At 42.1% G+C, this 16,376-nt stretch overlaps 1 protein-coding gene across 4 annotated transcripts in view; it reads right to left on the bottom strand.

Moving 5' to 3' along the window:
• Positions 1-6,044: 6,044 nt before the first annotated feature.
• Positions 6,045-16,376, bottom strand: part of Paip2b (poly(A) binding protein interacting protein 2B) — a 28,760-nt gene continuing 18,428 nt past the window's right edge. For all 4 annotated transcript variants that reach the window (XM_059258098.1, XM_059258099.1, XM_059258101.1 and 1 more), the window contains 3 exons: positions 11,941-12,088; positions 7,493-7,669; positions 6,045-6,351 (listed from right to left, as the gene is read on the bottom strand). In XM_059258098.1, the coding sequence (XP_059114081.1) occupies positions 6,295-6,351; positions 7,493-7,669; positions 11,941-12,088 (382 nt within the window). In that variant the 3' untranslated portion in view covers positions 6,045-6,294. The remainder of the gene's footprint in view (positions 6,352-7,492; positions 7,670-11,940; positions 12,089-16,376) is intronic.

Here is a 16,376-nt window from a genome sequence, read left to right as displayed (position 1 = left end):
CATCCAGCTGACAGTGAGTGTTAGAAGGAGGAGCTTTTTTGTTGTTGTTAAAAACACATATGGAAGAAAATAAATGCACTTTACCCCCTCCCCAGTAGGATGGTATCCTCAACACATTGCTGTGCATGTCCTCAGCACTTCCAGCAGGTTAGCCTAACAGGTTCAGTGTTGAAAGATACACTCCAGGTGATTGCTCTGGTGCATGCACCTACCAGGCTTTTAAGCATGTAATAGCCCCGCACTTCCCATTTCCACACCACATGCTTTGCCTGCCAGGAGCTGGGACTCAGTTTCCTCTTGGCAGAGTTACGATTTCTTATGATGGAACTAAGTTGTATCCATGCCTACCTCCCGGGGAATGACCCAAGATCTATCACACCCTTTCCCAAGGTTCCCAGTAGGATTTAGGGGACAGTACAATCCTAGTCTCAGTTTTGACTTAACCTTGGATTTGGGAGCTGTAGGTACACAAGGCATTTTATTGTTTCTTGTCTGAATGAATCCCTATGGGTCAAGTAGCCTGCCTATTCCTCACTGCTGCTCATCTGGCTCTGGTTACAGTGGGACACTTCTTTCTCAGATCTTTATAGTTAGGCTGCTGCTGCCAGCCCTGGGGGGGAGGGTCTTTCCTCTGGAGCTAATCCTTCTAGGAAATACTCTTGAATTGCCCAGAGGCACTGCCATTCCCAGTACCAGTTGGCAACTAAGATTAACCAGGTCTGGATGTGCACAATGCTAGTTTTAACCTCTGGGTTCTGTTTTCCCTCTCTTCAACTCCGGCACAGTATACCTGTGCATACAGGTGGAAGGAGGGAACCAGGTTTAGTCAGGAAGGTGCTACCTCAGCATCTCAGCAAGTGCATTTTTTCTCAGTGAGTTTTTAAACAGATGCCATTTGATTTGTAGAGCAAAACTAACTTTTCAGTAATCCCCCCACACACACACATACACACACATACTTTTGGTGTTTTTAGGAAAATTGTTTTAAGGGTTCTGTGGTAATTTTATGTTTGGGTGTTCTGCCTACATTTATGAACAGTGTGTGTGCACCTGCAGAGACCAGAAAAAAAATCAGATCCTGTCTGGGACTGGAGTTTCAGATGGTTGTAAGCCATCTGGGAATTGAACCACGAGCAACCATGCTCTTAATTGCTAAGCCATCCCTCCAGCTTTTTTTTTTTTTTAGATTTTAAAGGCCCTGTGAGCTTTTAAACATTTGCAACAGGGACAAGAGTCTAGAGTCTAGACCTAGGTTTACTGGAGGTGTCAGGCAGCCTGGGCATCATTAGGCTGCTTTGCTCCACTGGCTCCTCCATCTCCACTTTGACCTTCTTTCCTCTTGTGTACATCACCACCTCAAGGGTCCAGCATGGTGGACAACGCCAATACCCATGGACATGACTAGAAAGTTGCAGTCTTCAGCACTGATTCTGAGTGAAACACTCGTGTAGTTTCATTCCCTGTCCACTTGTGCTCATTATTAAATGGGCCTCAGATGCTTCAAAGGTCACAGAGAACTTGCCAAAGTAGAGGTGGAGAGCCAGTGGAGCTGAGGAGGCTGAAACCCAAGCTTAAGGGGCTCTCTGACAAAAGTGCAGCGTATTCATCAACAGGAAACAGCTCAACATTGAAAGAACACCTCAAAAAGGGGCCAAATTAATTATAGTATTTGATGCCACTGACATGAAATGTCCAGAAAAGGTGCATCAGCCACACCAGGGCCTGGGGACCAGCATATGAGAGAGCTGACTGGGAGAGAGAAATGTGGTTGTTGCTACAGCGCTAAAGGAAATTCTTAAACTCAGTGACTTAAAGACACTTAAACCCGGTGAGTTTCATGATTTGTATGATAGGCATCATTAGGGAAATAACCCAGTTCAAAGCTGTTTTTTTTTTTTTTTTTTTTTTAGGGGCCCTGTTTCTACTTTTCAAGTACTAGTTTATTTTTATTAACTTACTTATAGACAGAGTCTCATTTATGTAGACCTGGCTAGTCTGAACTCTGTGTTGGCCTCAAACTAGAGATCTACCTGCCTCTGCCTCTTCCCAAATCCTGATATTAAAGATGAGTATTGCCCACAATCTGCTGTTAAATATTTCTGAAGGCTCACAACTGGCAGGACAAAATTCTCTGTTTGTGTGTTTATAGAGCAAAACATGTTACTACTTTACAGGAAATACATGTGATAGTTAAGGGATATAGTTTGCTGTTGGAACACTTCCTCACCCATGCATGACATCTTCCATTTAACCCCAAGCACTGAAAGACAATTTAGTAACAGTACAATATTAAGCTATTTAGGACAACCAGGTGGTCCACACCTATAATCTCAGCACTGGAGAGGCTGAGGCAGGAGGATCAGAGGTTCAAGTCTAGTCTGGATCACAGAGCAAGACTATGACTAATTTTTTTTTTTTTTAAATATCCTTACCCAGGGTAAGGATAGCTTCTGTGGTAGAATGCTGCCTAGCTGTGTGAGGTCTTGAGTTTGATCCTAAGAACTACCCCTCCCCCCCGAAGAAAAATCTTATTATTATTAAGTAACCTGGAATGTTTATTCATTTTAAAATAAAGGTAGTCAGGTAAATTTGGAGGAAAGCTCAGCAAATTTTCCATTTAAATTATACTTTTATTGAATTTCCTGTTCCCCAAGAACAGGAAAGGAAGTGTGGCTCCTAAGCTTGACATCTTGAAGAGAGCAGTGTGTCTTACGACCTAGTCCTGACTCCCAGGGAACAGAAACGTCTAGGGTCCAGCAGTGTGTTGGTTGATGAGGGCAGAGGGCAGGTAGAATGCAGTCTAATGTGTCCCTGGGCAGATTCCTGCTCTGTTCCCACCACTACCAGCGACTTCTTGGAAGATTAAACATGGGAAAAAGAAACCCACTCCTTCCAGATTGTGACTGTCTAAGTCTGGTGACATCCTCCAGGTAGCAGAATAGATTTTGGAAGGTGCTCACACCCACTGCACTGAGCTATCCCAAAACTGACCATTCCTGGGGGCAACGAGTCTCATGGCAATTATGAATGGACAGGTCACTCAGGGTCCCTGCTTCACATATCAGCATCCTTTCTACTCTCCCTACTTGATAAAACTAATGCCTTCCACCCTTGCTCTCTCTCCCAGAGGAGAGCGGCTGGGATAAGCTTTTCCACCAGATGGGTACCTCCAACTTCTAGAAACTCCTATTCTTAACATCCTATAAACCTAGACTAATAGCATTTAATACCAAGACTCTTACTGAAGAGATCTGTCCCCTCTAGCAACAGGGGACAAACTCAGGAAGCCAGGCAGTCACATGCTTATCTACCACAGCCCCAATCAAGAGGTTCACTCTGGCTGTCACCCTTCCCAGCTCACTCATTGAAGGTGCTGACTTTGCAGAGCTGTTTATCTGCATCTTAGTCTCTTGAAAGTCAAAACAAACACTTGACGTAACAATAATATGGAAAATGCTTAGTAGTTCACTAAAAACATTTATTTTTAAGACATGGTTAGCCTTACAATCTTAATGAAGCAATCACAGCTCTTCTGACTTTGGAAATAGGGGTGCTCCCAAGACCCAGCCTCTCTCACAGGTCTGGAATGCAGCCTGGTGTAGTGTTTGCATAGCACATGTGAGATCTTAGTTCAATAAAAAAGATCCAATCTTTAGACTATTTTCTGGCTTGCTTATATGACAACCAAAAGTCAGGTACACTATAGATAGAAACTGGCCCCAGACCCTGAGCTTTGTACCCTAGTACCCAGGCTTTGGCTACCTCCATAATTTCTTAAGCAGTCCAAAATGCCTGAAGAGACATTCCTTTATTCCTTCCCCCTCCACAAAAGAAAAGTTAGAGTCAAATAATCACAATTAGAACTCAGTCTAATAAATGAAGACTGGGACCAGCCAGACCAGCAACTATTAAGAACATTTTCTACTGCTGTATAAATTCTCAAGGGGGAAACAAAACCCACAAAAACCCAAAACTCTTCTGCTAACCTGGCAAACTCTAAGGCTGAGCCTGTAGTCTGGGGCATAATTATGCTACTTCACAACATTGAATGATAGGAGAGTTGGGTCACAGGAATAAGTCATTCCACATATTACTGAGGACCACCTACCTCACTGGCTGTATCCCAAGCCTAGAGTCAGCATGCTGCTCTGAGGTGGACCCAACACACCAGCACTTACTTGCTTTCAGGTAAACCCAACAGCACTCTAGTAGTATTAACCAAATGCACCCTCAAAACCAAGACAGAGATTGACATCCAAGTAAAATGAGTCAGCACAGCAGGAGGGGAGGTAGGCCTCTGGGACCACACCTAACAGCTTGGCTTCCAAAGGGCAAAACTTTAGGATGGAACAAAACCTCCTCAGGCTTGCCAGCCAAGTACTCAAAGAAGGGTGCACTATATTCAGGTGGAGATTCTCAAGAATATTCCAGCAATCCTGATACATTCTGATCTCCAACAGCCTCGTGGAGGCTGCAGCAGAATCTTTTTATGCCCTACCCATACCCTTCTCCTTAGAAGTGGCAAGCCAAGCTAAAAGCTGAAGCAGGAATAAAGTCCTCCCAGAGGACTAGGAGTTCCTAGTTTCATTCTCTTGAGGGAGAAGCTTTGGGAGTCAATATGTGTCTGGACATACAAGTTCCCTGAGCTACTCACTATGATGTGACCTAAGGGGGAAGGTCACTGTCACAAGATGCCATCCTATGAGACTTTTAACAGGAAAAACAGGGAAGTTTGTGTTTAACTGCTGGGGCTGGTTACAAGTCAACAAGGGAAGGCTGAGAACAGCTCAAGGGTAGGACTAACCTGACAGAAGTGACACTCTGGGCTCTATCCCTGGAACCAAACCAAAATGGAAGGTCAGAAAACTAGCTCATGAAAAAGGGAAAAGTTTCAACTTTCCAGACTCAATCCGCTCTTCCAGTCTCTGCCCACATCCACATGCTGAACTGATAGAATGGAAGTTACATGATCTTTCCAGACCTAACACACAGCACAGGGACAGCACTCTCAGGCCTTTCCAAATCCCTTGTCCTGGGAGTATGAACAGGACAGGACACTTGTTCTTTCACCCTCAACACTACCACCTTCACCTCTACTCACAACAGCAGCTCCCAGTGGAATTCAGTTCCACAGAGTATCAATAAAACCCTAGTGAGTTACAGGGAGAACTAAGAGTGCACCCAGCCAGGCCCATGAGGACAAAAAAAGCTAGTTTGTGGGAGCAATAATACCCATTAACAGCTTCAAGGAGCTTTGTTGTGTTCTCAGGCAGGACTCCTTAGTAGCTTAGTTTCTGGGAATCACTCTGTAAGGCAGAAGCACCCAAACTAAGCTGAGCAGCTTACTAGTGTTTGGAAAAACGTATTTCCTTGAAAAAAAAAAAATACAGAAATCTTTGAGAGAATTAAGACACTGTAAAAGCCAGATATTTCGGGACTAAGGAAAATAAAAAACTGTCCAAAAAGATTCAAGATGCAACTAACCCAACGAAAGGCCTGTCTCAGACTTCAGTTAACAGTGTCTTCTAGAGCTGTGAGGGAAAGAAGCCAGGAGTAGCCCCTATATGGATCGTGAAGGCAAAGTGACTCTATGTGACCTTGACTTGTAAATGATAAGTGACAGCTACACACCTATGATCAACACCAGGCCAGCAGCAACTAAATGACAGACACCATCCAGCCCTGTTCTTCTGATGTACAACTTGCATCCATCCAAAGTTACATTCATCCAAGAACTTCCAAATCTTTTTTTTCTTGAGTAAAGTTCAGGCCAGGAGACAAGGGCTTTGTGGGCCACTAGTACCCCAGTTCACTATGGAAATGTCAGGGGTTGGAGAGCTGAGTGTTGCATCTGGTTTACATCTCCTGTTCTGTTCTTCCCTCTTACCACCCAGCTGCAACCTCCTTAAGCTCTCCAGATGCCCTGCTCCTGGTAGGTACACAGCAGGGAAGATTACTTCTTAAATACTGTTTTCCTTGGTCAGCTTATTTTGCTTGAATGCATACAGAACATTCCTTACAAGGGATAAACAACTCCAAAGAACTTCTCAAAAATAAAATACAATGGGAAACTGCTCTGAACAAGTTAGCAGAACAGAAGAGCCAAGTTCAGAGGGCTTGGAGAGTAGTACCTCGCACATTAGTTACTCAGTCACAGTATCCAGTTAAACCACCTTCCCAACCCAACCCGCCCTGGCCACACAGCCTTGCCACCCCCCTTCAGCTCTGCCTTTTTGTGCATTGCTGACCCCAGGTACGGGGACAAGACAAGTCCTTCTGGAAGCTTCCAACAACTCAGTACTTCACTCCTGGAATAAACTCCTTGGCATCTGGATTCAGGTTACTTTTGCTCTGAAATAAGAATCAAGAGAAAACATATCTCAAAGCAAGCTGTACTTTATTATATTTTTCATGTTTTAAAAAATTAATTTAGCATACAAAATACTGAGTTTCACTATAACATTTTATACATATGCAATACACTGACTTTGCTGATACCTGCCTCTTATCCCTCCCCATACCAATGGCCACCTTTCTACTTTCATGTCATTTTATACTTTAAAACTTATTTTCAGGCTAGGGATGTAGCTTATTGGTAATATACTTGCCTAGCATGTACAAGGTTCAAATCCCCAGCCCTGCAGAAAGATGAAAGTACAGGGAAAGAGAAGGGAAGAGGGACAGGGACTGGGAGAAAAATACCAAATCATTTAAAACTTTGTTTTTGCAGTTCTGATACATGCTAAGCAAGTGTTCCACAACTGAGCCACACCCATAGTACCCTTCCTGGTAAGCCTCGGAAAAGAAGGAAGATTCTTAACACCTCAGGCTGTCACTGAATTATTCTCAGAGGCTCCTCCCTCTTTCTTCCCACTCCATTTCAGGATATTCCCCTGAATGATATTCATTCCAAAATAGCATTTCAAGCCACTGAACAGATTAACATGGTAAAAACAATATTCCATGAAGCCAGCTGGGATACCAGAACCTCTTATTTTTCTCATCTTTCTGTGCCCCTTGCTGGTCTTGTTGAGTCTTGGCTCACTGCAAGGCACAGCCACTCACAAGCCATGTGGGAACCACAGTGCTCACAGGATTCCAGCCACATCAAAATAAAAGGCAAGGAACTCACTTCTCTGATTCAACTGAACTATAAACTGGCCTGTCAGGAATGTGTTCCTTCTAATAGGAACAGTTTTCCTAGCAGAGCGAGAGTACAATAGATACAGATAGTGAAAGAGAAAGACAATTATCAAGTGGTCCTACTGAAGCCCAACTCAGACTTCTAATCTTATCCCAGTACAGAGCATCAGGGTAAATGAAGGCTGATGACTACAGTTTCACAGAGCTGGAGGCCATTTAAGGGGTGAAGACATGGCAGCTGAGAGGCTCCAGAGATCTGATGTAGGGTGTAGGGTTACACAGGCATCTACGACTCCAAACACTATATTGCTTACAGGATGTCACACATGGAACTACTGAAGGCTCTTACCAAAATGTCTTCAGATTCGTGACTGTCGCTGACTGATAGTCCATTTAACTGCTGCTGTAAGTGTCCCACAGCCTGAGGCAGGTCTCGTGCTGGGATGAACCAGTCCTGGTCTTCTTCATCCAGCATCTCCTGGAAGCAGCGGTCCAAGAAGTCTTGCTCCTGCAGCTCTTCCTCTACCTGCCAAGAGAGGGGAATACTCAGAGGTACTATCCCAAAGGGTGATCCCTCTGGGGTCCTCAGCCCTTCAGAGGTCCTCACTTTGCAACTCAGAACCATGGGCAGGAGAGCTAATGATGCTTCTAAGGACTATTGTGGTTTAAATGAGAAATGTTCCCAATTGGCTCATGTTTCTAAATACTTGGTCCCTAGTTGGTGATGCTATTTAGGGACATCACAGAACCTTTATGAGGTAGAGCCCTGATGAAGAAAGTATGTCAGTGCAGGCAGGCTTTGAGATTTATGGACATACCCCATTGTATTTTCTCTCTGCTTCCAATTTGCAGATAACATGTAATCAGCCAGCTTCTTGTTCCTGCTGCCAATGCTTATCTGCTGCTCAGCCCAGCCATGATGGACTGACTGGATCTCCCCTAGAACTGTACGCTAAAATAAACCCTTTTCTTCCCTAAGCCACTTTTGGTCATGGTATTTTATCACAACAACAGACAAGTAACTGATCTGATAAACATAAAGAAAACATGATTTTAGTTATTCAAAATGGCAGAAACTTCAAGTCTTCATAAATCTTTATGGGACACTTTTTTATTATTACTTTTGATTTTTTATCTTGCTTTTTTTTTTTTTTTTTTTTTTGGTTTTTCGAGACAGGGTTTCTCTGTGTAGCTTTGCGCCTTTTCCTGGAATTCACTTGGTAGCCCAGGCTGGTAGCCCAGAGATCCACCTGGCTCTGCCTCCCGAGTGCTGGGATTAAAGGCGTGCGCCACCACTGCCCGGCTATCTTGCTTTTTTTATTCTCTACTTTTACGATGGTATGGAAAAATCATTTTATAGCTTGAATTCTTTCCTTGATCTTGTTAAAAGCATTCTTTCTAGCCAGATGTGGCAGCATGCTTGTTATTCCAGCACTTAAAAAGCACAGACAGGTGGGTCTCTGTAAGTTCAAGGCCAGCCTGGTCTGTGTTGTAGACCAGCCAGGGCCACATAGTGAAACCCTGATTCAAAAGAACAAAACAAAATTCTTAAATTTCCCACTTTACAAGGAACATGTAAAAAACAAAGGAAGTATGTTATTGGTCTGCTTCTTGGTTACTAAAAACGAAATCAAAACCAATTATTAACTCCTGACCCACTTTTTTAGTAATAACCCTAAGGCAGAAAAATACTTTTAGAACCTTAGAAAGATACAAAGGACACTTTCTGGTGCATTACCAGAAATATATGTCACAATACAGTTTTCTCTTAAAACAAAAACACAATAATTTAAACTACTCTGTACATCCTAAACACTATCACAAACTGAAGTAAAGAGATCTAGGATTTTCCAGTCCTTTGCAAACAGTGTTTACTGGGCAAATTTCAGTGACCTCATTGGCTGCTCCACACTTGCCAAATCTCTTTCTCACCTCCTGCTAGGTAACAGGATCACAGCTCATTACCTCCACAAGACAGATCAAACATCAACAACAACAACAAGTCACTCAACTATGCCTCATATGTTAATAGCAAGTTTTTAATTGTTTCTATTGTTTCTAGACAGAATTTCATATATCCCAGGCTGGCCTTGAACTCTCCATGTAGCTGAGGCTGGCCTTGAACTTCTGATCCTCCTGCCTGTTCCCCCCAAGTGCTGGGATCAAGTCATGTTCTATTACCCAGCTTAAGAAGAGTATCTTAAATTTGTAATTGCCCAAACATTTTTAAATCTCATAAATTACATAGTTATGAAGCTCTTAAGAAACTACAACAAAGTATTTGTAAGCCATAAGATTTTATAGCTTTGTGTTTGAAATGTTTGGTATTTATCCATTCTCTATTTCTCTTTGTGACAGAGCTGGACTAATTCACAATGTATATAGCTCAGGCTGGCTGTGAACTCACATCAATCCCCCTGCCTCAGCCTACCAAGTCATACCACAGGTATAAGCCACAATATTCCTGCTCTCCATTCTCTTACATATTCCCTTGCTCAAGTATTTTACTATAGCTGTTTCTTTTAGGACCTTGCCATGTGAATCTATTTCTCTTATTATAGCAATATTCTATTTTCTTGTGAAAGAGTTGGAAAATTAGCACTAAAAACATAAAAAAAAAGAAAGAAAAGAAAAAAGGAAAAGAAAACAAACAAAAGATCCTAAGTCTCGACTCTGAGGCATGAATGAGTATTGTGTCTGTTCTGCCTTTAGTTATTAGATACCCATGGGGAAATGATAGGAGCTTACAGAAGAACAAAAACAAAAAACCCAGTTAGAGAATATGTATGTAAAAGATCCCTAACACCCAACTAAGTGGTTTTTATCTTCTCACATTCCATGTCATACCTCGCCAGTGGCAACACATCCTACAACTTGCACAGAATTGGTGGTTGCCCCCCACTTAGCAAAACTCTTCTCTTTTTAGTATTAAAATTATCTATGTATGAATATAAATCATTCACAAATAGAACTAATGTGTTTCTTCTTATAAGAATCCTTCCCTTTCCTGAGTTATCCTTCTTTTAAAAAATCTTTTATTATTTTTAATCGGGGTGGGGGGTGGGGGGTGAGTGCACACGAGTGCAGGTGAATGAAAAGGCCAGAAGAAGAGCACTGGGGCCACTGGAGCCGGAGTTACAGATGGTCGTGGGCTACCACAGAGGTGCTAGAAACCAAACTCCGGTCCTGTGCAGGAACAGCAGGCACAAGACTGAAGAGCTGCCTCTTCAGCCCCTTGAGTTATAGACTTCTTGAGATTCCATTTGTTGTTATTATCTATCTGGGTCAGGGTGTCATGTACCTGTTTATAGGCTCAAGCTGGATAGGTAGCAGAAGCTGACCTTGAACTGTTCTTGTCGACTCTACTTCCCCAGTGCTGGGATTAAAAGTATGTACCATCACATGCCACTACTTGCTGAGACCTCAAACAAGTGATATTTCCTTATTTAGGTCTTAGTCTTTTCCCCTTCAATATGACATTTCAATCTAGTTCTAAACGCCTCATATTTGTTCACCTTTTTTTTTTTTTTAAACAGAGCCTTGAACTCCTGATCCCTTTGCTTCTTATAAATGTTGGGATTACACACATGCACCACCATGACCATCTTTCAGTGAACATTTTTCCCCAAAGGGGGCTGGGGAAATGGCTCAGCAGGTCAAGTGCTTGTGGCACAAACATGAGGACCAAGTTTGGATCCCCAGAATTTGTGTAAAAAGCTAGGTGTGGTGGTGTATGTCTGTCATCCCAGTGTCCAGTGGCAGAGACAGAGGAAATCTAAGGACTCACTGGCCAGCCAGTCTAGCCAATCACCAGCTTCAGATTCACTGAAGACTGTTTCAAAAACTAAAGTGGAGACTGATAGAGGAAGACACATATTGACATCTGGCCTCCACATGCATAGGTGCCTGAGGATGTGTATCTTCCGACCCAACCAATGGCAATTGATACTAGTATTAGGGATTACAGCTTTGAAGTTTTTTTTATTATGTTTGTTTACTTATTGTTGGAGGGAGGTACGCATGTGTCACTGCACACACCTGGAGGTCAGAGGACACCTTGTGAGAGGTTGTTCTTTTCTTCTACTATGTGGGCCCTGGGGATATACCTCGGGTTGTAAGGCAATGGCAGCAATTGCCTTTATCAACAGAACCATCTCACAGGCCCCATAAGATGTTTTTCATACCATGCACCTTGACTTGAATCTTATGATACAGAAATTGTGGCCTGACTGGAAACCTTGATATAGTAACTTCTTGTCTTATCAATTTTTTTAAACTTCATCTTAAATCTTTATTGTTTGTCTTGTCAATTTTAATATGACTTTCCAGAATGAGATATACAAACAGCAGCAAGGGCATGTCAGCAAAGTGTTGTAGTAGCCACCACCTTGACAATGATAGCAGCAATGTGAGTGGAGGCAAGAGGGCAAGGAAGGACTCCACACAAGCAGCAGAGACACTGAAGGACCATGGGGTGGAAATACAGAGACCCACAAAGGGTGGAAGGGAAGAAGGAGGGAGAGACTACAGGTCTTTGAGGGTTTAGGAGCTATAATCCTGGCTGGCTCTGACTGTTGCTGCTTAGAGGACTGCACTATGTCTTGAGGGTTAGGCCTTAGCTTAGAACCCAGAGCTAGACTCTAATTTGAGCTATATGCCTCTGGCTGCTAAGATCTGGAACCCCTGTTCTCTGTGTCAGGCCTTTATCAACTCTAGAAGAGCCACCCTGTTCCTACAAGTACAGCAAAAGATTCCAGTAGCTCACAGGGATGATGACTGCCTTCTACCTTTGCCTACCTGTCTATTGAAATCCTCTTCATTCTCCATCCACATATATTCTGCAAATGGGTTTTCCTTTTCTTCATGTCCATTTAATCCTTGGTCCTCCTTGCATTTCACATTGGGTGATGTACTTGCCACACTGGATCCATTCATTATGGAGATTCTAAACAGATAAAAGAAGGCAAAAAGTGAAGATAAGGACTAAGAAAATTTGAATCTAAAACATCCAGGTCCTTCCAGATGCTTCTCAAGTTGTAGGCCAATAACTTTAATGAAAATGAACATGATTGCTAGTTTGTAAGTGTTATGATATCAATCACATCTATACAGTTACCAATTATACAGGTATATAGTTCTTTAAGAATTGAGGAGTGGGCATGGTGGTGTGGTGATATGAAAGAAAATGCCCCCCAAAGGGAGTGGCACTACTAGGAGGTGTGGCCATGTTGAAGGAAGTGTGTCACTGTGGAGGTGGGCTTTGAGGTCTCACATATGCTCAAGCCACTTCCTGTTGCCTGCAAGTCAAAATGTATTAACTCTTAGCTCCTGCTCTAGCAACATGTCTGCCTGCATGCTGCCATGTCCCACCATGATGATAATGGACTAAATGTAAGCCACCCAATTAAATGTTTTCTTTTATAAGAGTTGCCATGGTCATGGTGTCTCTTCACAGTGACAGAAACCCTAAATAAGACAGGTGGCTCACTCCTGTCATTTCAGCACTCAGAAGTCAAAGCAGGAAGACTGCCTCAAGTTTCAGGCTAGCCTGGGCTATTGTGAAACCTTTCTCAAACAAAAAACAAAAACAAAATAAAAAACAAACAAAAGGGATTAAAAAAAGAGTCTAAGCTTACTTTTCCCAAACAAAAGCCAAAGGATATGGTAATAGAAACTTTCCTATGCCAAATTCCTAAACATTCTAAAACCTACTGCAGATCAACTTCTTTAATATTTAAGCAGGAAGAGGAAGTGCGTTCTTTTTAAAAATATTTTTATTTATGCATATTTTCATTTATGTATATGTGTCTATGAGTGTATGACATGTGTGAGGATGCTCAGAGGCCAGGAGAGGGCAATAGATCACCTGGAGGAGCTGGAGTTATAGGTAGTTGTGAACTGCCTGATATGTGAGCCGGAAACTAAACCAAACTAGGGTCCTCTGCAAGAACAGCAAGTGCTTCTAACAGCTGAGCTATCTTTCCAGCATCCTAGAAACACACTGTTAATGAACAGTGTAAGCACTTGCTCTTTATTCTGAGTATCAAGTTCTATTTCTCTTTAAAATGTATTCCAAAAATAACACAATTCATGGGAGGCGAGGTTGGAGGGATTACTATAATTTTGAGGCCTGGGCTATGTAGCCAGATCTTGTCTTTAAAAAAACAAAAACAAAAAAACCCACTATATTGCTAAGCAAAAAAGAGAAAGAAATCCACCAGCTCCTCAACCATCTATAGTTAAAAACAATGAGCAACACGGTGCACACAGCCTTCTTACACCTAAACGCCTAATGTGTGCAACTACATACATTCTCCAGTATCCTTTCTCACTAGTATGATGACAGGACCACTTCTAACATGTTCTATGTTAGCATGCAAACCTGTCTTGGGAACTGAGTCCAGTGTTTCTGTGTGACACAGTCTGAAAGAGCCTCTGTCCACCTTTCCTACTGATTTCCCGAGACTATCTCCCAGAAACACAGCTGCTTCAGTGTTGGTTATATTCACTTTTTTGAAGTTCTTGATTTGTTGTCACCCTGGTGAGATTGCTCAGAGGGTAAAAGCACTTGCTGCCAAACCTGATGACTGAGTTCTATTCCTGGGTCCCAAATGGTGGAAGGAAGAGGAGTAACTTCAAAAGTTATTCTCTAAACACACACACACACACACACACACACACACACACACACACACACACACGGGATGGAGTGGAGTGGAGATAAAAAACTTACCAGTAGTGCCTATTTTTTTACTTTCATTGACTATTTGTTTAACTCTTGGCAGTTTTTTGGCACAGGGTTTCTTTGTGTGGCTTTGGCTGTCTTGGAACTAGCTCTGTAGACCAGGCTGGCCTTGAACTCACAGATCCGCCTGCCTCTGTTTCCCGAATGCTGGGATTAAAGGCCTGGACCACCACTGCCCGGCTGGCAGCACTTTTATTAATCTTAATTTTGTCTATCTTGTGTATACTTTTTCTAAAAAAAAATTATTTTTTGACAATTTCATACATGTCTATAGATTTTTAAATTTTTTTAAACTTTATTTTGTGTGTGTGCATGCATATATATATGTATGTATATATGCGCGCGCGCGCGCGCACACACACACACACACACTATGGTACACATGTGAAAGCCAAGGACAATTTGTAGAAATCAGTTCTCTTCTACTCTGTGGGTCTTAGAGATGGGACTCAGATCATCAGGATTGGCAGCAGGTGTCTTTACCCGCTGGGCCATCTCACCAGCTCTTTTGTTTACAGCTTTTAAAGGCATACATAGGCTGAGTTTATAGTGCAGTGGTTCATCTTCAGCATGGCAAAATTCACAAGTAAACTAAGGTGCAAATGTCTATAATTGCTTACTTTGGCTTCTGTATTAGCTACTTTACATACTGCTGGGACCAAATACCTTATAAAGGAAGGGTTTTAAAGTACAGTCCATGTATCTTTGTGGTATGACTGAGCATTCCTTGGGTATATGCCCAAGAGTGGTATGGCTGGGTCTTGAGGTAGATCGATTCCCAATTTTCTGAGAAACCACCATATTGATTTCCACAGTGGTTGTACAAGTTTGCATTCCTACCAACAGTGGAGGAGTGTTCCCTTTGCTCCGCATCCTCTCCAACATAGACTGTCATTAGTGTAGCCATTCTGACAGGAGTAAGGTGGTATCTCAGAGTCATTTTGATTTGTATTTCTCTGATGACTAAGGATGTTCAGCATTTCCTTAAATGTCTTTCAGCCATTTGAGATTCTTCTTTTGAGAATTCTGTTTAGCTCTATAGCCCTTTTTTAAATTGGATCGTTCAGTATTTTGATGTCTAATTTTTTGAGTTCTTTATATACTTCGGATACCACAAAGATACATGCTCAACTATGTTCATAGCAACATTACTCGTAATAGCCAGAACCTGGAAACAACCTAGATGCCTGTCAACTGAAGAATGGATTAAGAAAATGTGGTACATATACACAATGGAGTACTACTCAGCAGAGAAAAACAATGACAGCATGAAATTTGCAGGCAAATGAATGGAACTAGAAAAATATCATCCTGAGTGAGGTAACCCAGACTCAGAAGGACAAACAAGGTATGCACTCACTCATAAGTGGATACTAGATATAAAGCAAAGGACAATCAAACTGCAATCCACAGATCCAGGGAGGCTACCAAGAAGGGGGGACCCAAGGATGAATGTGGCTTATAATAAGTTTTGGTTTTACCCAATCACTGGGCAAGCTTAATGAAACATTTCACTATTAGGATAAGAATTTGTACTATATCAAGCTGATGAAAGAAAATGCTGGCCATACTTTCAGGAGGGGAGGCTAAAATCTTTTTAGATTATGGATTAGCCTATAGAAAAATGTCTGCCATAAATCAAACAGTGAAGGGGAAGATTAATAGGAATCTCACTTACACAACTTAAGTAAAACATAGCTCTCTGAACAGATGAAATAAATAAATAAATAAATAAATAAATAAATAAATAAATAAATAAATAAATAAATGTTTGAAAAAAGAAGTACAGTCCATCTTGGGGAAGGCATGGTGACAAGTAGTAAGGAGCTAATCACATTGCACTACAGTCAAGAAGTAGTGAGTAATGAATGCTGATGCTCAGCTTTCTTTCCCCTTTTTATGATCTATTCCTGAACCCTAGCCCAAGGGATAGTGCTATGCACATTCAGGGTGGGTCTTCCCACCTCACTTAGCCCAGGTTGTGCTGGGCTGTCGTTCCCAAGGCCTTAGTTGGTAGCTGTTTATAACAAGCAGTTATTTCTGCCCACCATACAGAAACCATCCAGAGAAGCAGAACAGTTTTCTAAAAAAATCTACCCTTGTCCAAAATAAATGAATAAATCCTGTACACATGCTTGTACAGATAAAAAGGCAGTAAAAGAAAAACTGTGGTGCAGAGCAAGGTAGAACACAGTAATTCCAAGATACACTTGTTCATGGAGTGGGAATAGAAACCAAGCACAACATTGGTTGTGTTGGCTTTTGATTTTATGACAGACCCATCTTGGGACTCATCAAAGGTTTCTGGCTCATAGAACCACAGCCTTTTGGTTCAATCTGGCTTCAAATCAGTGTTCTGTTGGAACCTCCAGTTCACTCCTGCATGGTCTGAGAAGCCCCATTCCTGTCTCTCCAAACCCCACCCACACAGACAATCTCCAAACAAAGGGGAAGGCACCAAAAAGCCCAGTTTTGCATTCTTGGCAGC

Source organism: Peromyscus eremicus, chromosome 3, assembly GCF_949786415.1.
Source record: "Peromyscus eremicus chromosome 3, PerEre_H2_v1, whole genome shotgun sequence".
In the NCBI taxonomy this organism is placed as follows: Eukaryota; Metazoa; Chordata; class Mammalia; order Rodentia; family Cricetidae; genus Peromyscus; species Peromyscus eremicus.
Note: the sequence above shows the minus strand (reverse complement) of the source record. Positions and strands in the feature narration are given on the sequence as shown.